This window comes from Beta vulgaris, chromosome 7 (genome assembly GCF_026745355.1).
Source record: "Beta vulgaris subsp. vulgaris cultivar EL10 chromosome 7, EL10.2, whole genome shotgun sequence".
NCBI classification, from domain to species: Eukaryota; Viridiplantae; Streptophyta; class Magnoliopsida; order Caryophyllales; family Amaranthaceae; genus Beta; species Beta vulgaris.
The window spans coordinates 44,323,909-44,348,728 of NC_079208.1; the positions used below are offsets into that span (position 1 = coordinate 44,323,909).

A 24,820-nucleotide genomic window follows, 5' to 3' on the forward strand; every position below is an offset into this window, starting at 1 on the left:
ATATTTTACTTAGTTAAGATTATATGAAATAATTAATAGTTGAGATTATCAATATTGCGACTATTTTAGTCAAATTTATCCAAAAAATAAAATGATCAAACCTTAAGATCTTTTGGACAAATAGTAACATGTGACTATATATATTTAGATAGATACTCATCACGTGGTGTAGTTTACACTTTACTTAGGCTCCGTTTGGTAGAGCATAAACGTTTTCATGTAAAACTGTTTTCCTATGTTTTCAGTTTTACATTGTTTGGTTAGCAAATGAGTGTAAAACCATTTTTCCTTGGGGTAAAAGTACTCTCACAATGATGGAAAACCATTTTTCATTCAAAATGAAAGGAAAACCGATTTCCTTACTCTCCAATTTTCCTTTCATTTCATTATTTTTCTTACATGAAACCAAACAACGAAAAACTAATTTTGGAATTGCGTTTTACATTGTAAATTGTTTTGCATGAAAATCATTTTACACTAAAAATGTTCTACACCCTACCAAACGGAGCCTTAGTTTCTAATTAAGGATAACTGAGAAAGAACAAAATCTTAGTCTAACTGGTAAATTTGAGACAGAGAGCATACAAGTCTTGCTGTCAAATTTACAAAGAATATTGGGATTAAACCAAGGAGTTACGAAACTTGAGCATCTCCATAAACACAGTTCATTACTGCACCTCGCAACATATCATACTCAGACTAGTGAAGGTAGCCTCACCATGCGATGTCCCTCCACCACACTGTAAAAACCATATTCATTTTTAGTATTTGCATTTATAACCAACCAAAGAAAGCAAGACAGATATTGAGAATATAACTTGTGAAATCAATGCTAGAGTAACTTAGTATGTTGATAAATTGAACGGATACTTAAATTCCCTCCATCCGGAAATAATTGTTGTCACGTACTGTAACGTAATTTAAACTAGTAAAGCGACCAATAACAAGAATGTAGCTAAGGTTTGAGGATAGTATTACGACAATGATGTAGCAAATGTTTATATATACCAAGGATGTCTTGGCTTAGTGGTTAAGATTGAGGTGCTGTGAACGATAGGTTACAAGCTTGATTCCCCCTCCCCTTCTTTGTACTTTGTACCGCCTTCATGATTTATATGGATAAAAAAAAAAAAAAAAAAAATGTTTATATATGAGTATTCACTAGTTGAGCATACCTCTTGACGTAGTAATAACAGTAGTCCGCCAAGATGAAAGTTTGGACCACCTCAGAGAGAAGAATTACTAGTAAGTAAAAGTGTCCTTGCCCTATTTGCATTAGTAGACCTCCTTTTGTGTCGATAAGCTGTATAATGCATTTGCAAAAGATGGATGTAAGTCAAATAAACTTATACGAAATGCTATCTACACCCTCCATTCTTAATATTTGTACTAGCCTTCATATGTACGCGATGCGTGCGTTAATTTTAAAATTTGTTATTCTATTAGATATGAAAGGCTTATCGCGTACCTAACAAAAATAACCTAACTATTCCTCCTAACTAATGTAGTCGGGCAAGTAAGGATCGAATCCCAAGAGACTAACTGATTCAAAGTAGTTAAATTGACCTAATTAATACTAAGCAAGTAATCAATTAAGTGATGATGAACTAATCTAAATAACTAAAGCAAATGAAATTATCAAGAGTGAATCAAAGACTAAAGACATCTAGGTTTAAGTATCCCCACTAATACAAATTAATGCCACAAACAATCCCTTTTCCCTTAATTAACTAATAAATAACTCATAGGATAGACGCGCCCTAATAATACTAAGGATTTCTTTCGATCAATCAATAGCTTCCCTAACAATGCAATCATGCCTATTTTCATGGAGTCATGCAAATTAAGGACTTTAGACATAGCATCCTAACATCCTAATAAATTCCATCAACTACTTTCGTGATGATTTCCTTTATCTTAAATTAGGGTTCTAGATTCGATTAAGATTCAACTTTCGTTGCAAAAATAATCACATTTAATATATACTATTTCTAGTCATAAATTGATAATTAAAACCAACCATAAAATAAATGAATCATAAATTAATAAAGTTTGGGAATTGGGAATTAAACAAGCATCAATTCATATTAGGGTTCAACCTAACCCTAGAATAAGAAACTACTCACACATGATGATTGAACAAACAAAATAAAGATTAAAAGAAAGCATGATTAACAATAATAATAAATAGACTAAAGAAGAGAAAATAATACTTGAATTAATTGATGAAATTGCAAACTTAATGTCGAAAACAAAACTTGATGAAAGTATGAAGAAAACAACGAAAAACGTGAAGAAGCGTCCAAGAGCCAAAACAAACGTGATTTTCTCTCCAAAAAATCCCCTTTTCAAATTCTATCCAAAACCTATTTATATCTATCCAAATACAAGGAGTTTGACTAGGATTTGGACTCCTAAAACACTCTAAAACTAAGATTACGTAATATTGAAATTGGAGACCGCCATGGCCTTGCGGTAAGCTTGAAAGGACCGCCAAAGGGTGGCGGTTTATGCTGTTTTTTTGTTCTCTTGCTATCAAAATTCCATTTTGTAGCTCCTTAGGCATGGTAATTAATGGTACCAACACCATATCGCAATATATCTTCAAAATCATCGCCGAATAAAGCTATCAATCCATCTGAATGCTCCGCAATCATCCAAGCTTTCGTGCAAATCCCAATCAACTCCAATAAACGCCATAATCCTACAAAAACAAAACAAATACACCCGAGGAGAGCAATAAGAAAAGTAAAAATAATAGCTCTAAGAGATTAAATATATGGGAAAAATATGGTGAAAACACACAAATAATCACATAAAAATGAGTATATAAACGTGTTATCAAATTCCCCCACACTTAACCTTTGCTCGTCCTCGAGAAAAGAACTAAAAAAAAAGGAAACTATTCTAAGGAAGCAGTAAAACCTATACTCACTGTCGTAGGAATCACGATTGCACTTAGCACGTGCAACAAGCCCTTTAAACCCCTAGGCTACCCTAGTGGACGAGTAAGGTCTCGTGAAGGTTTTCAGAAGGCATACCTACAAAGCCAAATGATGAATTCCCAAACCAAATAGCAAAACAAGATAGTCATGAGAAACAAAATTCATTTTCTTTCGAAATCACTTATGCGTTACAAATCAACAAGCACAAATCAATTTTCCATGCAAACCAGACTTAGCACCCTCAGTGATCAACCAGTCTTACCACACATCTCCCCCAAACTTGACTCAGTTGTACAATAACAGCTTCTCACTCTAGTTGTCAAAACAAAACAAAGAAGCCACTCATGTGTTTAAGAGGTTAGAATAAGAATCACTCATCCTAAATGCAATAAAGCACATCAACTTCATATAACTGTCTTCTTTAGATTTGCAAATTGACTTTCTCCACTTATACTGTTAGGATGCAACACGGAAGTCATGAGTTCTATAAAAAGGGTAGGCTTGGTTAAAGGGGTTGGATAACGTTATTTGGGATGTGGTGCTCAAAAATAAAAGAAAACTTAATCCCACTACATATTCCAAATGTCGGGTTCAATCCATCCTTATATCCACCAAACTCCATATAAGCTTGCCCTTTTTTTCTTTCACAAATAATTTCTTTCAAACAACAACCAAGGAACTTGTATGAACATTGAAACTTACATTGAGGAGATAATGCACATACTTGGGGATTATATATATAGATATATTTTTTCACTCTTCCCCATTTTGTTTCTTTTTCTCAAATTCATCTCCTTTCTATTTTTCTTCAAATTCCTTTTGTTTTCAAGAATCGATGTCTCTATTTTTTTCTTTTTCTTTTCAAGTTTCAATTACTCATAGGGCATACCAATTGATCCACCTTCAAGACAAAACCTAAAAAAAAGGCTCTAAGGCATATGATGTAAGGCTATCAAAAAGGCAATTATGAGGCTCAAATTGGTTCATCCTAGGGGTAAATGTAAAAAGGAAAAAAATTATTGTGGCCCTAAGATGTTGAAGCTCTAATCATCTAGATAGAACATCAATCATTCTTCCATATTGCATCGCAAAGTCTCAAATAGTCACAGAGCAAATCCAAGATTCAAGTTACATGAGGATAACTAACACACATGAAAAGAACACGACTGAAATAATGTGCAACAGTCGAATATGGCTTAAATTCCTCACCAAGGTACTCAAGCTATTATTGTCGGTCGAGTCAATATCAAAGGAGACCATTCTAGCCGCAAACCGAATCACAGAGGGATTTATGCTATCTTTCATGCAATAGATCATCAATTCAGTGCAAGTTGATTCATAACAAAACATTCAAAGCAATGTGTTTCAAAGTTCTCACTTGAATTGCCATTCAACTTGGAAATATCGAACTAACCTAAAAAAGAAAAAGAACTACCAAAAACAAAGAAAAATGAACAAACGACTATATACAATGAATCCCTCCCCCACACTTAAATGGTGCAATGTCCACATTGCAATAGTAAAGCACAAAAGAAAAAGGGAGAGGTACTCACAAGATCTCACTGATGAGGAGGAGATGGAAGATTGGGGAACCCTCCAGATTGCATCCAAGTGCTAAAGCTCTCCAAGATCGCAAACATAGATGACAATTGTTGCTTGATGTCCTTCTGCTCGTTGATGATTCCATTTACCGATGTTTGAAGTTGCTCAAGTTTGTCAAGTGCTCGCTCAATAGGTGTAGCAGAGAAGCTAGCACCTTCAGATGTGCTAGATGGAAGAGATTGTTCAAGGGATGGAGCAATAGGCAATGGTACAGTAATTCTCCTCGAAGAACAATCAAAGGACCAATTGACTGGATTCGTCAAGGTCATTTGCTCGGGCTGAGGAAGTTCATCCTCATCATTCTGGACACACCAAAGAGTAGTGCCGTCCTTCTTCTTAAACCAACCAAAAGGGACTTCAACAGCATCAGTCCCATCAACAAAGCCAGCGTGCTTAAGTTGTTCAGCATAGCCCAAATAAACAGCGATTCGAGTGATAAACCCTCCTTGCACAATTTTACCTCCAACATTGACATTGTTGGCTACACGTTGTAGTTGGTGGAGAAGAAAGGCTCCAGTGTCAATAGGTGTAGCATAAAGCATGTGATGAAGCATGAAGAGCTCATCTTGGCGAACCTTACTCCCTTCTTGACGGCCAAAAATAGTGTTGGAAAGCACCTTGAGAATATAGCGCAAAGCAGGGTGGCGAGTGGATTTGATAGAGCTCGAGCTCGAGTCATAGGTAGACTCCCCACTAATAATTCGCCAAAGTGGTGTAGCGGACCATTGTTGAGGAGTAACTCGGGCCCCACCGCCTCGCAAACCAAGTGCATCATTAAGCATCTCCAAAGTCCAAGTTTGGTCATGATTGAATAATCGAAAAGTGATTGAAGATGTACCACTAGACGGATTAGGAAACATGTGAACTTTCAGGGAGCTAAGGAATTCAAGTGTGGCTCGTGTGCATGTCGGAGTTTTTGTCATAAGAAAATTGCCTAACCCAATATTGTTGAAGAGCCAATGAACATCATCTTCTATATGTAAAGTTGTCAAGGCATCAATGTCACAATATTTAGTAGCGAGAACTCCTCTTTTGAACAACTTTTCATATTTCGCCTTGAATTGTGCATCACCATTAAAATCAATGTCATAGTAGTTAATGTCTACGTCCTTTCGCTTTGTCCTAGTAGTGGATGGAAGTGCTTTTCGTCCATTTGAAATAGACGACTTACTCTTAGAACCCTTTTTGATAGGAACGGATTTGGCCTTAGAAGAGTTTGTAGGCACGTTCTTTTGTCGAGCATTTAGAGTGCGTCCCATTAGAATAGGACTAATGCACAACCAAGTCTCACACACAACCAATAAAATACTCCACCACACAAAGTTGTCAATCAAAACCAAAATACTGGAACAACTCAGTCACAATACTTCTTGAAATAGTCCTACAGCACACAATATGTCTTTCCCCAATAGTCCAGCAATCAAATAAAACCTCAAATTATGCAAATTGAGGGTTCGAAAGTCCCCATAAGCACAATCGCAGCAATTATTCAAATTTCAAGAGGCCAGTGCAAGAGACCATGGAAGAACAGCGAATTGAGTCAAGAATTACCGCAATTTCAGCCGATAAAATCCGAACCCAGTAGTCAAGTGTCGAGTCGAAGTTGATGAAAATTGCAGCAATTCATCATATTTCAAGAAAAACCAATGCAAGGAGGATTGAAAAGCAGCAAATTTAGTCAAGAAGCGCCGCAATTACAGCCATATAGTGATGAAAAATCGAACCCAATAATCGAATTCCGACCAAAAACGGGGGAAACAACCAGCATCAATCTCAATGGAGTTCAGCGACTGAAGAAAAAAACACGAAGGAGGGAGAGATCACTAGGTGTAGCCTGCGTTTCTTGTTGCTCTCTTTTCGATTTTTTTTTTTTTTTTTTTGTTGTTTCGTTGGAGTTGTGTTGCGTCGCGGCGTTAGGGTCGAATTGCAGAGATAGGTTTTTTTTTTTTTTTTTCTTTTTCTTTTTGTATTTCGTCGCTGGTAGGGATGACTGGGCTTTTGTTTTCGATGAGCTGCGTTGGTGACAGGAGGGATTGCTAAGGGTTGGCAGTAGTGGGAGCTGAACTGCGATGGGATGGCAGTGGGGTGTTGTGTTTTTTTTTCGATGGGTTGGTGGGTCACAGCAGGGATTGCGAGGGGTTTGCGGTAGGCAGAGACGAACTGCGACCTCTTCGCAATACACACTGATCTCAGCTCTCTCCTTTTCTCTTTTTTTTTTTTTTTTTTTTTTTTTTTTTCTTTTTTTCACCTGTACAAAAACACACCAAAAATTAGGAGAATTAAACTCTAAAAAGAAAAATAAGATGCTAGGTTTCTAAATCCTATAACTAAAACTTAGACTAACTAATCATATAATACAACTACATTATTAAACTAACTAGAAATATAGACCAAGGAACCTTAAAAAAAAGAATATAATAAATAATAGGAAAAGTGAAGGAGAAAGCTTGGGTTGCCTCCCAAGAAGCGCTAGTTTAAGGTCATCTAGCTTGACCACCTTTTCACGTCACTCTGAATAAGGGTCGGAAAGGGTGTAAACCGCCTTCCCTTCAATAGGTTCACCTTCTCTATAGTGCTTAAGACGTTGTCCATTTATCTTAAAAGAGCCAGTTGCTTCACTCCAAATCTCAACCGAGCCATATGGAAAGACCTTAAGGATTTTGAATGGACCAGACCTCCTTGAGCGAAGCTTACCAGGACATAGCTTCAATCGAGAGTTGAATAGTAAAACTAACTCTCCTTCATGAAATCCTCGCCGCATGATATGCTTGTCAGGCCACTTTTTCCTTCGTTCTTTGTACAACCTTGAGTTTTCATAAGCTTTTAACTCTACCTCAGGAAGCATAGTACTCTCCTTAGATTCTTCGTGTGTCAACACCTCCTTGACAAGCTCAACACTAGGTAATGAATGTGGTTCCTCTAAGAGCCTCTTGTACTTCATAGTTTTCCAAGCCTCTTCATCAGCACTTCCCATGAGGACGGTTTGCAGTGAATCCTTAAGCTGTAGCCTAGCAGCTCTTACCTCTATCGCCTCATCTAGAGCATCCACTCTATAGATAGTCTCTCCCACAGAAGGAGCTTCCATGGAGTTCGTGAGATTGTACTCCATCTTCTCATCACCCACTTCAAAGGTAATCGTTCCATTCTTCATGTCAATGATGGCTCCAGCAGTGGCCAGGAAAGGTCTCCCAAGAATGATAGGGACCTGCGCATCCTCCTCCATCTCCATTACTACAAAGTCACATGGAATGAAAAACTTCCCAACACGGAGGGGAACATCTTCAAGGATACCAAGTGGATACTTTACAGTTCTATCTGCTAATTGTAGGGAAATACGTGTAGGTTTTGGTTCACCCAATTGAAGCTTTTGCAAATTGACAAAGGCATTAGACTAACACTTGCCCCAAGATCACAAAGTGCCTTTTTTATTTCAATATCTCCAAGCTTCACAGGAATAGAGTAGCTACCCGGATCTCCTAGCTTCTTAGGAAGCTTATTCTGCAATATAGCACTACATTCTGCTGTAAGTGAAACAGTGGCATTCTCCTCGATCTTCCGCTTGTTTGAGAGCATGTCTTTCAGAAATTTTGCATAAGATGGCATCTCAGAGATAGCCTCCAAGAATGGTATGTTTATGTGCAACTTCTTCAGTATATCAAGGAACTTCCCATATTTCTTCTCTAATTTTGCACGGGCCAACCTTTGTGGGAATGGAACTGGTGGCGTGTATGGACGAATAGGGGTAGGAGTAGGTTCCCTCTTCTCTTCTTCAACAATCTCATTCTCTACCACTTTCTCAGTTTGAACCATCTCTTCCACATTTCTTTTAGATGCTCCTTCAAAGGATGATCTTTAGCTCTTTTCCATTCCTCAAAATCACAGCATTGATATGAGCCTTAGGTGGTTGTTCACTATTACCTGGAAAATGACCAGGAGCTTTTGATAATTGGCCCACCTGATGTGCAAGTTGGCTTATTTGACTTTCCAAGAGCTATTCTGAGCTTGAACTGTTGAATTGCGTTATCAGTCTTCTCATTTTGCTTACCTTGTTGAGCCATAAAGTTAGTTTGTTGGGCTAAAAGGTTCTCCATCATAATCTCCAAGTTGCTCTTCTGTTGAATTGGAGGAGGTTGCTGATTAACACCTGATTGACATGATGATTGAATGGTGCTCTAACTTGAAAACCTTGTGGTGCATTAAAGTTGTTGCGAGGTGGAGGAGGCGGATTGAGTTGTGCTTGAGTGTTCTTGTAGAGAATGCAGGATTGTGCTTCCATCCCTCATTGTACGTGTTAGAATAAGGATCATATGGCTGCTTTGATTGGAGTTTAAAGAGCATTGGCTTGCTCAATTGTCATCCTATCATTGTTGATTTGACATTCAGTAGCAGCATGTCCTTGTACTCCACACATCTGACATGAGACCATCATAGATGAACCAGCTTGGAGTCGATCAAACTTGTGAGATAGTGCCTGCACAGTATTAGTCAAAGTGGTTAGCGCATCAACATCATATTTACCGCCTTCTTAGCACGATTGCGACCATTTGGATGGTAGTTGTCATTGGCCGCCATCTTCTCAATCAACTCCTTTGCTTCGGTTGGATTCTTAGTCATAAGGGAACCCCTGAAGCAGCATCATGTAGATACGAAACTCATGTGTCAAACCATTGTAGAAAGTCTGTATCAACATCCATTCAGGAATCCCGTGATGAGGACATTGTCTTTGCAAACGTAGAAACCTTCTCCATGCTTCATACAATGATTCGTCTCATGTTGCTCAAAGGTTGCTAACTCGTTCCTCAGCTTCGCAGTCTTTTCTTGCCCCAAAAACTTCACCAAGAATGCTTTGGCAAGTTTCCCCATGTATCAAATTCCAACACCTTCATCTCTCAACCACTCCTTTGCTCTATCTCGAAGAGAGAAAGGAAAAAGGCGTAGTCGAATAGCATCCTCACTCACACTGTTGATTTTCACTGTGTCGCATTTCTCCAAGAAACTAGCAATGTGACTCACAGGGCATTCATTGGGTAACCCTGCAAATGAATCGTTGGAGATGAATTGGATGAATTGAGGCTTAAGTTCAAAATTTGCAGCATTGACGGCTGGTCGAACAATGCTCGATAATGCACCAGTTGTAGTATCTGGTACACCATACTCCCAAAGAGTTTTAGTTGCTTCTTCACCCATTGCTTGATTCTTATTCTTAAGTCGCTCTTTGTACTTCCTTGCTTGCGTGCAGTGGCTTCGATTTCAAGATCTAGAGGAATCAAATTCTGTGGACCTCTACGTCGAGTTTGCATGCAACAAAGAAAGAACTAAAAACAAAAGATCAAATAAACAAGAAAGATAGCCGAAGCAGCAAACTAAAAGAAAAACTTAGCAAAAATAAAATCAAAAATAACTAATTTAAATACCGTTAGTCCCCGGCAACGGCGCCAAAATTTGAAAGGCTTTCGCGTACCTAACAAAAATAACCTAACTATTCCTCCTAACTAATGTAGTCGGGCAAGTAAGGATCGAATCCCAAGAGACTAACTGATTCAAAGTAGTTAAATTGACTCTAATTAATACTAAGCAAGTAATCATATAAGTGATGATGAACTAATCTAAATAACTAAAGCAAATGAAATTATCAAGATGAATCAAAGACTAAAGACATCTAGGTTTAAGTATCCCCACTAATACAATTAATGCCACAAACAATCCCTTTTCCCTTAATTAACTAATAAATAACTCATAGGATAGACGCGCCCTAATAATACTAAGGATTTCTTTCGATCAATCAATAGCTTCCCTAACAATGCAATCATGCCTATTTTCATGGAGTCATGCAAATTAAGGACTTTAGACATAGCATCCTAACATCCTAATAAATTCCATCAACTACTTTCGTGATGATTTCCTTTATCTTAAATTAGGGTTCTAGATTCGATTAAGATTCAACTTTCGTTGCAAAAATAATCACATTCAATATATACTATTTCTAGTCATAAATTGATAATTAAAACCAACCCTAAAATAAATGAATCATAAATTAATTAAAGTTTGGGAATTGGGAATTAAACAAGCATCAATTCATATTAGGGTTCAACCTAACCCTAGAATAAGAAACTACTCACACATGATGATTGAAAACAAAATAAAGATTAAAAGAAAGCATGATTAACAATAATAATAAATAGAAAAGAAGAGAAAATAATACTTGAATTAATTGATGAAATTGCAAACTTTAATGTCGAAAACAAGAACTTGATGAAAGTATGAAGAAAACAACGAAAAACGTGAAGAAGCGTCCCAAGAGCCAAAACAAACGTGATTTTCTCTCCCAAAAAATATCACCCTAGAATAAGAAACTACTCACACATGATGATTGAACAAACAAAATAAAGATTAAAAGAAAGCATGATTAACAATAATAATAAATAGACTAAAGAAGAGAAATAATACTTGAATTAATTGATGAAATTGCAAACTTTAATGTCGAAAACAAGAACTTGATGAAAGTATGAAAAGAAAAAAGAAAAAGTGAAGAAGCGTCCCAAGAGCCAAAACAAACGTGATTTTCTCTCCCAAAAAATATCCCCCCTTTTCAAATTCTATCCAAAACCTATTTATATCTATCCAAATACAAGGAGTTTGACTAGGATTTGGACTCCTAAAACACTCTAAAACTAAGATTACGTAATATTGAAATTGGAGACCGCCATGGCCTTGCGGTAAGCTTGAAAGGACCGCCAAAGGGTGGCGGTTTAGCTGTTTTTTTGTTCTCTTGCTATCAAAATTCCATTTTGTAGCTCCTTAGGCATGGTAATTAATGGCTACCAACACCATATCGCAATATATCTTCAAAATCATCGCCGAATAAAGCTATCAATCCATCTGAATGCTCCGCAATCATCCAAGCTTTCGTGCAAATCCCAATCAACTCCAATAAACGCCATAATCCTACAAAAACAAAACAAATACACCCGAGGAGAGCAATAACGAAAAGTAAACAATAATAGCTCTAAGAGATTAAATATATGGGAAAAATATGGTGAAAACACACAAATACATCACATAAAAAATGAGTATATAAACGTGTTATCAAGATACTCCATTCGTATTTTATTTATGATTAAACTTAAATGTGAAAAATTCAACAGTTTGATGAATTTAGATATATTAATTTGCTAATGTAAAAAAATAAAAAGGTTGTGAGTGATTAATTTTTTGTGAATGAATATTGAACAGAAAGAACAAAAATAATGAGTTGGTTTAATTAGACTAAAGAGTATCAAAGGTAGTGAATGTTCAGACTTTTCATGTGCACGTTATGTATGCCATCTTTTTTATATAAGGTATAAATATTTTGTCCATATAATTTTTAAGAAGTATTTGATGCATATACCATTTTAAACTTGTTTTAAATGGCAAGTTGGAATGAGATTTTTAAATGATTTGCTTTTGTAATTTTTTTCATTCCATTAATTAGATCATTAAGGGTATTTTATTTAGTCACTTCAAAAGAGGACACCACACCTCCTCCCTTGGCTTATATAATAGAGATCATGTAGTTTGGACACGCAGTTTAAAGAAGAGAGGAAGAGACTAGAGAAAGTAAAGGAACATATCAATTACTCCGGTAAAATAACTTGAGCTCCGGTAAAATAAAAGCCTAATATCTTTACAAGTTATTTTACCTTATATGTTCCTTTACTTTCTCTAGTCTCTTCGGGGGACACCATAACTCCGGTAAAATATGAGCTTCGGACACCAAATTTTTGTTTGAAGAGACTAGTATAATAACTGAAACTCCGGTAAAATAAAAGCCTAAGTAATTGGATGAGAGGCATGATGCATTATTATGCAATGCATGAATATGATTAATAATCCCATGGAATTAAAACAAGGGTTAAGAAAAAACACTTAAAACAGTAACAAGTATGATATATTATCCTCACAATGATTATCCAATTTGCGCACGAGAAGAATCTTGAAACACCCAATGCAAAGACATAGTGATCGGTAAACGGTTCTACCATCTGCAGCACAAATTTTTAAAAAAGTGAATAGAAAGGGGACCAAATTAGATCATCCATGGAAATATGAAAGAAAATAGATCAGCAAGATAACCTAAAACATAAGCAGAACATATAAAATAAAAATTCATCCCACATATTTTCTCTGTTTCACAATAAGTGAAACAATTTCCTTATTTGGAATAATCACAATAAGTGAAACCAAGCTTCAAATGGTAAAAAAAAGTTTACTCTTATTACAAATATACCACCAAAAAGTAAGAGAAGACCACAACTTCAATACTTCTTCACTCTACTTTATTGTGGTTCCAACTTTTTCTCTTTAAATTCCTTGGTAACTTGTTATAACATCAGTGTTTTAGAACAAGATATGAGATAGAGAGAAGAAGAATGTAATAATATTGATGAATGAATTATTACAAGAGAGGAGCATAGTATTTATAGAAGGAGTCTACTGCTAATTGAGGCATAACAAAATGCCAGCTCATCATAACAGAAAGTAACTAACAAAGAGTTTGTTACATTTTATTTATAACTTGTAAGCCAAGTTACTTATGTATCTCCAGTATCTCCAATACCCCCCTCAAGCGAGGCAGGGAAGAAGCAGAAGGCTGCAACATGCCAAGCTTGGAAGTAAGCTGCTGAAATTGGGAAGAAGGAACCACTTTGGTAAATATATCAGCCAATTGTTGACCAGTAGGCATGTAATGAACTTCTAGGAGCCCTTCAATGATCTTATCTCTTGTAAAGTGGCAATCAATTTCTATGTGCTTTGTCCTTTCATGGAAGACAGGGTTATGTGCTATATGTAAAGCACTTTGATTGTCACAAAAGAGAGAAACAGGTTGTAGTTGGTGTACACCCAATTCTTCAAGTAACCAAACTAACCAAGTGATTTCAGATGCTGCATGTGACATAGCTCTATACTCATCTTCTGAGGAAGACTTTGAAACAGTGGATTGCTTCTTGCTTTTCCAACTAATAGGAGAAAAACCAAGTAGAAGAACATAGCCAAATATGGATCTTCTAGAGTTTGGGCAGGCTCCCCAATCACTATCAGTGTAGGCTTGAAGAGACAATTGGTCAGAGGCTTTGAGAAGTATGCCTTGTCCAGAAGTAGACTGAACATATCTTAAGGCATGAATAAGGGCATTATAATGAGGAACCCTGGGGGCATGCATAAATTGGCTAAGTGTCTGCACTGTATAACTAAGATCTGGTCTAGTGTGTGTTAGGAAATTTAATTTTCCTACTAGACTTCTGTAGTATTCTGCATCAGTGTATAAGGCACCTTCATCAACAAGAAGTTTGAGGTTCAATGGTAGAGGAGTAGCTACTGATCTGGAAGGGGGAAGATCAGCAAATTGTAAAAGTTCCCTAGTGAACTTTTGTTGAGTCAAGATGATGCCATCAGAGGTATAAGTTACTTCAATACATACCCAAGAAGTAGTGAAGCTTGCCCAAGTCTTTGATGCTGAACACAGTGTCAAGATGAGTTTTAAGAGCAGCAATGGATGATGAATCAATCCCTATGATGAGTATATCATCAACATAAACAGCAACAACAGTGAGATGGCCAGATGATCTCTTAATGAAAAGAGAATAATCATGTTTGGATTGTAGAAAACCTTGATGAGTGAGCTCACATACAAGCTTGGCAAACCATTGCCTAGAGGCTTGTTTTAAACCATATAATGATTTTTTTAGTCTGCAAACATGATTGAGAGGATGAGAAAGACCTTCTGGGAGCTTCATATAGACTTCTTCATTGAGGTCTCCATGCAAGAAGGCGTTATTGACATCCAATTGGAAGATGTCCCAACCTTTAGATGCAGCAATAGCTAATAGGCAGCGCACTGTAGTCATCTTCACAACTGGAGAAAAGGTCTCTTGATAATCAATTCCATATTTTTGAGTGAAGCCTTTAGCTACCAACCTGGCTTTGTATCTTTCCAAACTGCCATCTGCTTTAAGTTTGACTTTATAAACCCATTTACATCCAATGGGTTTTTTTCCATGTGGAAGAGGAACAATATCCCAAGTATTGTTATCAGAGAGAGCTTTTAATTCTTTTTGCATAGCATCAACCCAATTAGGATCAGTGGAAGCTTCTTTATAAGAATGTGGTTCAGATTTATTAGAGAGGGAAGAAATAAGAGAGATATGAGAAGGAGAAAGATGAACAAAGTTACATCTGTGTTGGGTAAGGTTGGATGTTTTGTGTGTAGGTAAAGTAAATTGAAAGTCATGAAAATGGGTAGGTATTTTAGGTACTCTGGAAGATTTTCTAAGAATAGGAGAAGGAGGTGGATGAGGGTGTGAGGATGTAGAAGAGGGAGATATAATAGGTGAAGGAGGATTGAGATCTGTAATGGAAGAAGGTATGTTATCTGTAATAGTAGAAAGTGTGGAGGAATCAGGTGAAGATGTAGAGAAGATGTCAGGAAGGTCATAATAGGGAAGAGAGGTAGAAGTGGTAGAAGTAGGAAGAAAGAAAGGGAAAGAAGCAGAATGAGGAGTTTTAGAAAAATGGAAGGGGAAGTGTGTCTCATGAAAATGAGGTCCCTAGTAACCTGAATTTTCATAGTGTGAAGATTGACGACTTTGTAAGCTTTTTGATGTGGTGGATATCCTAGGAACACACAAGGATGAGCTCTAGGATCAAATTTGCTCCTGTGTGGTTTCAAGGTAGAAACATAACACAGACAGCCAAAAGCTCTCAAGTGATCAACATCAGCAGGCATACCATATAACTTAAAGTAAGGAGAAGTATAATTTAAAGATTTCAAAGGTGTCCTGTTTATGATATGTGCAGTAGCAAGCACAGACTCTCCCCAATAAGAAGGAGGCAACTTGGATTGAAAAAACAAAGACCTGGCAGTCTCCAGTAAATGTCTGTGTTTTCTCTCCACAACACCATTTTGTTGTGGAGTGTGAGCACAACTTTTCTGGCAAATGATGCCCTTGGAAGAGTAAAAATGTGAGAGAGGACCTTCAGTAAGTTCCTTAGCATTGTCTGATCTTACAGCAATAACAGGTAACTATACTGAAACTAAGTGTCAGCATATGCAATAAAATTTTGCAAAACATGAGAAACATCAGATTTATTTTTTATAAAGTGTATCCAAGTACATCTTGAGAAACCATCTACAATGGTAAGAAACAATTTACAACCATTGTGAGTAATTGTCTTGTAGGGTCCCCACACATCAACATGTATTAATTGGAAAGGTGTAGTGGTTTTGATTGTGCTATGAGGGAAAGGCAACCTAGTTTGTTTGGCTACAGGACAAATTTGGCAAAAACATTATGAAATGTGGCTAAGATCAAGATCAGGTTTGATGTATTTAAGTTGGCTAAAAGGTAAGTGGCCCATTCTTAAATGCCACAACTTAGCTAGTTCATTACAAGAAGATACAATACTAGCTTGAGCAATATGAGAAGCAGAAGAGACATTAACATTCTGAAGAGTTGTAGTGCAGTACAAGCCTTGCTTCAATTTACCAAGAACTTGTGGAGGGGTTAGTTGAGGCTCCTGAATCATGCAAGAAGTAGCATTAAAAATCACTTCAGATTGCATATCCATACACAATTTGTGAATGGAAATGAGATTGAATTGAAATCCAGGTACATGTAAGACATCTTTAAGAAGAATATGGTCATTGAGTTTTACTGAACCAATTTGAGCAATAGGCACTTGACTACCATCAGGTATGGTAATGGTGGAAGAATTATCATCAAAGTTGTTATGTGACTCAAATAATGTCAAATCAGGGCAAATGTGGTCAGTTGCACCACTGTCAAGAATCCATTCAGAATTTAAGCTGGACAAAAAAGGCAGATCTTACCTGCTAAGAAGGCATTAGCAAATCTGGTAGGTTGTTGTTGTGATTGTTCTGGGTGATCAGTACCACCATATTCTTGATTTTGTTTGCTCAAAAGAGTCAACAACTGTTTGTATTGATCAACACTAAGAGTAGTATTGAGAGAATCAGAAGTAGAGTAATCAGGAGACTGAGATTCAGAAGCAACATGATCAAGATCATCAATAGACTGCACCATATTAGCACTTTTTTTGTCTTTATTCCAGGTGGAAGGAAGACCATGTAGTTTAAAGCATCTATCCACTCCATGTCCAGCAGTCTTACAATATTCATGGAACCAAGAAGATTGTACTTTCTTGGCATTAGGATAAATTTTCTGATTCACAAAATTGTTTAATGGAGGTTTAGAAAACTGAAATTGAGAACCAGGCTTAGAAAACTTATCTTGAAACTTTCTTCTATCAAAGGCAAGAGCCAAAGGTTCTTGAACAATATTACTGACTTCCTTGTGTTTTTCTTCTTGAACACAAATTCTAAAAGCAGCAGTTATTGTGGGAAGTGGTTCCATCATGAGAATGTTGGTTCTAACCATAGCAAAATCATCATTCAATTTCATAAGAAACATCAAAAGCCTCTTGGTTTGTTGTGATTTCAGAAGTTGTTGAGTTAAAGAACAGGTACATTGTGTACATTTGCATATAGGAAGAGGGTCTATGCTATCCATTTCATCCCAGATAGTCTTAATTTTAGTAAAGAAAACAGAAATAGGCTCATTCTTTTCATGCTGCAATTCATACAAGGATTCTTCTAAAGAAAATTGTTGTGTGGTGGATGTATGACCAAACCTTTCTTCCAGATCTTTCCAAAGATCTCTTGCGGTTCTGCAAAACCATACACTTTTTGCTATGTTTTTCTCTAAAGAAAAGAGAAGCCAGCCTAAAACAAGATCATTACACCGTTGCCACGCCTTGTAATTTGCATCAGATGCAGCTGGACAAGCTATGGTCCCATCAACAAATCCTAGTTTGTTTCTAGAAGATAAACTCAACAACATCGACCTCTTCCAATCATTGTAACAATTACCATCAAATAAATCATGAACAAGTTTTGTATTACTGTTGTCTGCAAGGTGAATGTAATACACACTTCCAAGAACAGTGGTAGGATCAACAGTTGTATTTGAACTAGGCATTTTATACAGAAATTGAAATTTTCAGCAAATTCAAGACAGAATTTCAACACAGATTTTGAAATTTTCAGCAAATTTAGGACAGAATTTCAACACATAAATTGAAATCCTTCAACCACAACAACAAATCTTCAACAATTTGAGCAAAGAAGATGAAGAATGATTAACAATTTCGCAAGAAAAAATCGTTAATCCTAGAATCAAGAAAAGATATTACCAGAAATCATGAAGTTTTCGCCGAAATTCATTGCAGAATCGAGCAAAAATAGCTCTGATACCATGTTATAACATCAGTGTTTTAGAACAAGATATGAGATAGAGAGAAGAAGAATGTAATAATATTGATGAATGAATTATTACAAGAGAGGAGCATAGTATTTATAGAAGGAGTCTACTGCTAATTGAGGCATAACAGAATGTCAGCTCATCATAACAGAAAGTAACTAACAAAGAGTTTGTTACATTTTATTTAAAACTTGTAAGCCAAGTTACTTATGTATCTCCAGTATCTCCAATATAACTCCCCATTTTGGCTATGTTCAGTTCACCTTATTTTTGCTTATTTCAGATCTAATCAGATCAGATCAGATCAGAAAAATAAGTTCAGATCAGATCAGTTCAGATCATGCTTATATTTAAAAATCACAATATATTTCATTACATATTAGTAAAAATTATAATAATTGAATATTAATAAAGTACTCATTGAGACGAATCAAACAAGACCCCACACGACTATATTTTTTTCTTATATATTGAGAACAATCTAAAAGATAATATCTTGTTATCAGATCAGTTCAAATCAGATCAGAAAAAATAAGTTCAGATCAGATCAGATGAGTTCAGATCAGAGAATTTCAGGTGAACTAAACATAGCCTTTCTCTATGTTTCACTTTTATTGTGAAACGGATGAAATATTTGACTATTCTTGTATATATATTGGTCTACAGTTGTGTTCTTTCAAACCATTTAACTAGTATCTCGTTATAGCAAAGTGGACTAGCGGAGTAAATTAGGAGAATACTTTCTTCAGTAGATGGTTCAGAGCACTAGATATTAGAAGTACTATATACTACCTTCGTTTCAAATTAATCTACACACTTTACTTTACGAAAAATTAAGGAAAAAGTGTAAAAGTACTTCTATGAGAAATAAACTAAAAAGGTGGAGAGAGAAACTAAAAAGTGGGTTAAAATATTAAAAAGTGAATGACATGGATGGAGAAAAAAAAGAGAAAGTAAATGTGATATATTACCAAAAATAGAAAAAGCAACCATGTATATAATAAAAAAAAAAAACAACCCAAAAAGGAAAGTGCATACATTAAAAAGAAACGAAAGTAGTACATTCCAAGATAAGCATTTGGTACTCTTATGTTAAGAGATTGGAAAATATCTAACACACTTTTAGTGTGTTGCTCTATTATAAAAAGAAACAACCCAAAAAGAAAAGTATGTAAATTTAAAAGAAATGAATACATTCCAAGATAAGCATTTGGTACCCTTATGTTAAGAGATTGGAAGATGTCTAATACACACTTTTAGTGTGTCACTCTATTATATATAGGAGTACATGTTTGAAAGGTTTACCTATGTAAGTAAAAAGTCCGACTAAATCACCCACAAGATAGTATAATAAAGCATGTGTTTCCCCAACCTATCGCCTCCTCTCTCCTTTTTTTTCTCTCTTCTCTCTCCTTCTTTTTCTCTCTTCTCTCTCCTCCGACAAAACCCTAATTTTCAACCTAGGGGCTACCACCACCCTTTTGGGCGGTGGTAAGCCCCTTTTCTCATTTTATTACTAGTTTTTTTACGTTTATGTTTCCAATAAATTTCAGTCTCTTTTTAATGGAGAGTTTTTCTACCCATATATTGGGTTATGTCTATCCATATATTGGGTTTTATCTCTCTCCATGTGAGAGTTTAGAGAATTTGTTTTTGGGTTTTTGTGTAGTTCAAGATGTTGATTTGTTGATCGAAATTGACGCGGAGTTGCAACAGAGGTCAAGATTTCGTTTACAATCACTTGAATTGAATCTAGTTCTACTTTAAAACTACAAAAAATCGACAGACCCCCTTGCAGAAGGCTGCATCAGACAGCGATGTGTAAGACAAGGGTTTTCAGAAGTGTTAAATCTACTCAACGATCGTGGTTTATCATATTAGAATTGTATTTATTTATATTGTAGATGTCGTATGACTTTGAATCAATGAATTAATATTATTTTTTTAAAAAAAGTAAAAAGTCCGACTACTTCACCATGTAGCTTGGAATGCTTATGAATGAATATTGACACGAGGCCTTACAAGGTGTCAAGGATCAGGGGTGGAGCTACCTTCATAGCTCTAGGATCATTTAACTCCAGTTGAAAATTTAAAAGTTTAAAGAATAATCTGATAATGAATTTCGATTTTTTAATTTTTTTAGTCAAATTGAAAATTTGAATCTAATAAGAACTTTTAATTTTTGTTTGACCCCACTATATTTTTCTGTAGATCTTCCATTTCATTGTGGTCGTATGATTTTTCTAAACTTGGTCTAATTACAATCAGTATAATCGTAAAGTTGCTACACTAAATGAATTTGTTAGATTGTTTTCAATCGTAAAACATCTTCATTATGCATAAATTTGAATGTTGTTTTTTTTCTAACGGGTAAATTTGATTGTTTTGTCTAGGTTTAACAGTTACAATAAAGTAGGATAAATGTGCTCATGTTTCATATGGGGAGTAATGCTACTATATATACTTAAAGAGGTTACAAAAAGCTATGGAGTTTGACACATAAATGAGCTTTTATCGCCTGCTCAGTAGGGCAAATTTCCAAACTTGCCCACAAATTTCCATTTTTTCTCTCGTGTCCGTTGGGTGGATGTTCCGGCAAACGAATTTTCATCACTTATCTCCCCATAATCATCATTGGTTCCCTTGTTACATGAAATCATCCTCCAATTTCGAACAAGTTATTTTTTTAGATGATCCGCTTTGACTTTTTAACACTATACACATACATTATTTTGACTATCTTTTATGATTTAAAAATATAGTCACATGAAATCTTATTAGATTCGTCTCAATGTATATTTTCCAAATATCAGTTTTGTATAATTTTTACTTATAAATAATTAAAGATATGAACCGTGCCTCCACAAGTGTGTCCAAAGAAAATGGATCAACTAAAAAAGAAGCGGCAAAGAAACTGTGTTCAATGTTAGACTCCCCACCCGGCCCTCACTTCAAAGCAACAAAAATTGCAGCTGAAATTCATGCTACTTTCTCTCCTCTCAACAAAGAACCTATCCCTCACACCTTTAATCAGAATCCCCCACAACCGTGGCTAAACATGTTCGTTGATGCATCCTTTACTAGTTTCTCCTCTGTTTCTTGTATTGCGGGTGTTTTATTTGAAAATGCAGGTAATTGGGTCATGGGTTTCCAAAGAAAAGTATATGCTAACAATGCCTTACATGAGGAACTTATGGGAATTCATCATGGTGCGATTATTGCGCAAGAACAAGGGGCAACACATTTAGCCATTTCTAGTGATTGCAAGAAGGCCGTCCAACTCCAACAAAATGAAATGACCAACCTTAGGGCTCGAAACTAATGTTTCCAAGAGATGAATGTCCAATTGTGCCCAGGGAAGCTCAACTTCATTGCGGATAAGATGGCAAAGGAAGGAAGAAAGGAGAATTTAGATATTAATGTAACGAGGCTTATCCCCACTCCCTAGTTACCTCTTGAACTTATAGGACGACTTTGTACTCAGGCTTTTAGCCATAACTTCCTAACTTTAATGCATCCGTTTTTCACCAAAAAAAATAGTGAAAACTGTCACAAAATTACATGACATGTAACATGTTGATGGAAGTGTAACCATCTAGCTGGAAGAACTAATCCAATTAAAGTGATAATATAAGCAAAAGAGCCAGAGAAAGAAAAGTTGTATGATACCTTGGCATTTTGTATTAAACGAAGCTGAGGAAGAACTGAAATGGCTTCGATTGTTGTAAAATACATATAGAAGAATCTGAAGATAACTTCAGATTGCCATCCAGGATGGCCTATTAATGCAACCACGGCACAGGGCACCAACTGTAAACACCACATATAACATGTCAACGGTTCATGATATAGTCTATAAATACTTGCAAGTTATCCAAGCAAAGCCTTTATTAAATCAATTGTAATGAGAATCAATTGCAAAAATTTATTTTCAGTATTCTAAAAACTGACAGATTGGTTTGGAAAATCCTATTTTCTTCATGTACGAGCCACAAGAACAATGACGTAAATGAAATTTGATCCAAATCATGTATTATCACCTCAAAATTTCACCTAATAAATAAGCTTGTTGATGTATACTACTCCCTCTGTATTTTTTTATCTTTCTCACTTAGAATCTTGACACTATTCACAAGTAGAGAGAATCTTTTAGATTTTTCTCGATATATAAGAAAAAATATAGTCATGTGGGGTCTTGTTTGATTCGTCTCAATGAGTACTTTATTAATATTCAATTATTATAATTTTTACTAATATGTAATGAAAGATATTTAACGTAGAATAAGTGCATTGGCAAACGTGCAAAGTCAAAGTAGGAAAGATAAAAAAAATACAGAGGGAGTATTACTTTCCATATGTTTTTTTATTAGCTAAGTACTTCAGATATGCACTCTACATATTGATATTGACTGATTTCTTTCATATAAGCTAACAAATAGAAAACCGGAATTTCAGATACTGGTATATTGATTACCTCATTGTATATGTAGTTTGAGCAATATAAACCATTGAATAACAAAATCAATGGCTCATATATTTTCTTTTCAAAATTCCTCCTATTTTTTCTTATCAAAATTCAATCCCTAATTTTTACTTCCACCTATATGAACTCTTGATTTTAAAATGTATAGTTCAGATACAACTGTAAAGTTTCACCAAAAGTCTAAGAGGATCCCATTGTGTATTTTCAAAATATCAATTTTCTATATTTATTTATAGAAATTAAAGATTTCAATGGTGAATTGATGACAGATGATGCATATGCATAAAAATTAGAAACGAGGGAAGAGAAAAATAAAAGATTGATGAACATAATTATGCATACCACGTAATACAAAGGCATGTTGTCAAACTTTTGCATGTAGGTGTTCTTCAACTTAAATCGCATCATATAGATGACCCATAGAGTAGATGCAAGGCTTATACAATCAAGCAAAACGTGTAATTCCTCCAACAGTGTAAAGTAACATATAATTCTCATGATCAAGAATATCATCGTGAGCTCCTGAGTCTTCAATGATAGACCTGTAAAGATCATCAAATATATATCCACACATACACAATTACTAATGGAACTTTACGGTCTTGTTTTTTCGGACTTATTTTTAGAAATAACATTTTGAAATGGGAGTAACAACCAAAAAGTTAAGGTGTTAATATATTTACATGAGGTTATCACGTACAAAAACATAAGAGTATATGACAATTGATGAAATAAGTAGGTACCAGAACAAGTTTTGGTGACAGTGAGCTTGTAAACTAAGAGTAAGATGCCAATAGCATGAGATGTTTGAGCCGCAATAAAGAAGTGAGTTTGGCTTGTCACAAAAAGTTTCAACAACAGCAGCAACACCAATGCTGCAATGACGCCCATGCTTACTTTCTGCCTCACTGATCGGCTGCGAATCCATCGCGCCACCTGCTTCAACGCCGTCGGATTTGCCGTCCTTTTATCCCCCATTAAGATCACCTGACTTGTTTGGGTTCTTGTACTAGTACTATGAACAAAAACAGAGAAAAAAGAGGGAGGGAGATATATGTTCTTTGATGGGTTAACTTTCTAGTTGAAACTTGAAAGTATACCATACCCTTGGCCACGTTAACTACATGTCTACATATAATGGAATTGAGAGTTGAGACAGACTTTTTCTAATTGAAAGGAACCATTAGCCACGTTCTATTAAGTGAAGGGGATCAGGATAAAGCTATAAAGGGTGTTTCGACAGAAATGGTGTATAAATTGGTCGCATCTATTGTAATTTTGGACAGATTAAAGTGTTTTGGGTTAATTTTTTTTTAACATTGAATTGTTTTGAGAATTGTGAATCGGATTTATAATAATTTATTGTGTATCAAACTATAAAGGGTGTTTGGACCGAAATGGTGTATAAATTGGTCGCATCTATTGTAATTTTGGACAGATTAAAGTGTTTTGGGTTAATTTTTTTTTAATATTGAATTGTTTTGAGAATTGTGAATCGGGTTTATAATAATTTATTGTGTATCAAACTGATTTTATTACACAAAAATAACCTATATCAAGAAAAAAAAATCATATTATACGAAAACTGACTATATCACAAAATCGACTATGTATACGAAAACTGACTATCTAAAAACTAATTATATTAACGAAAACTGATCACATCAAATGAAAACTGATTACATCACATGATTTTCAATGCACAATAAGTTATCATAACTCTAGTCTATGTAAGTTTAATAATTGAGAATTTATCTTCTAAAAAATACAAAAAGTGCTATTTTGATCGCAAATAGACAAATGTGCATATGGATATAAAGTTGTCGTTTCCCTTAACTAATTCATGGGATATGAACTGGATTTTCTCTGAATGATCTCAGGTACGAGTCATGAAGGTTTATTTTTTTTGTTTTCTTTTCCGGAAAGAATATTTGCGATTCTTCCATGGGTGGGATTTCAGATTTCCTCTATTTATTATATAAATTAGAAAGATCTGATTGGATATATAATAAGAGGGTAGGTAGAAATTGTTCATTTGTGCTAAACATGATCTGCATACACATAAATTCCCCATTTCATTTAGTCTTAACTTGATAAATTAAGATTATCTTCATTTTCATGTCTTAGCACTTCAGTTTGATTGTGTTTTGTGACACTTGAATTATCAGAAAAATAATAATTCCCCAAGCACTCCCTATTTGTCTCTCCTTTGTTATTTCACTTATTTCAATTGGTAGATGGTGGACTCGTGTTTACCATCTAATTTGCGCACTTATTTGCGTCAACATTCTTTATGCCTTTTACACGGTCTTTTAGAATGTCCCGAAGTCGGATTTCCGTGTATTAAACATGACGACTTGAATTCAACCAGAATTTATCGTACCCCAACAAAAGGGACAAAATAGCAGGTTGAGCAACAATGTCCTGACCCGAAATGATAGCTTTAGCCATGAACATTGTTCAAAAGAGTT

At 35.4% G+C, this 24,820-nt stretch overlaps 1 protein-coding gene and 1 non-coding gene across 2 annotated transcripts; one reads left to right on the forward strand and one right to left on the reverse strand.

The window, feature by feature from the left end:
* Positions 1–155: 155 nt before the first annotated feature.
* On the reverse strand, positions 156–24,000 carry LOC104908796 (uncharacterized). Its single transcript, XM_010697950.4, has 6 exons — positions 23,093–24,000; positions 22,692–22,891; positions 21,536–21,676; positions 12,491–12,571; positions 1,176–1,303; positions 156–740 (listed from the first exon to the last, which is right to left on the reverse strand). Exons 1-6 carry the CDS (start codon positions 23,325–23,327, stop codon positions 695–697), a joined length of 831 nt encoding a protein of 276 aa, XP_010696252.1. The 5' UTR covers positions 23,328–24,000; the 3' UTR covers positions 156–694.
* Positions 9,248–9,353, forward strand: LOC125492098 (small nucleolar RNA R71). Its single transcript, XR_007268545.2, has one exon. It is a non-coding gene; the product is annotated as a small nucleolar RNA R71 (small nucleolar RNA).
* Positions 24,001–24,820: the final 820 nt, after the last annotated feature.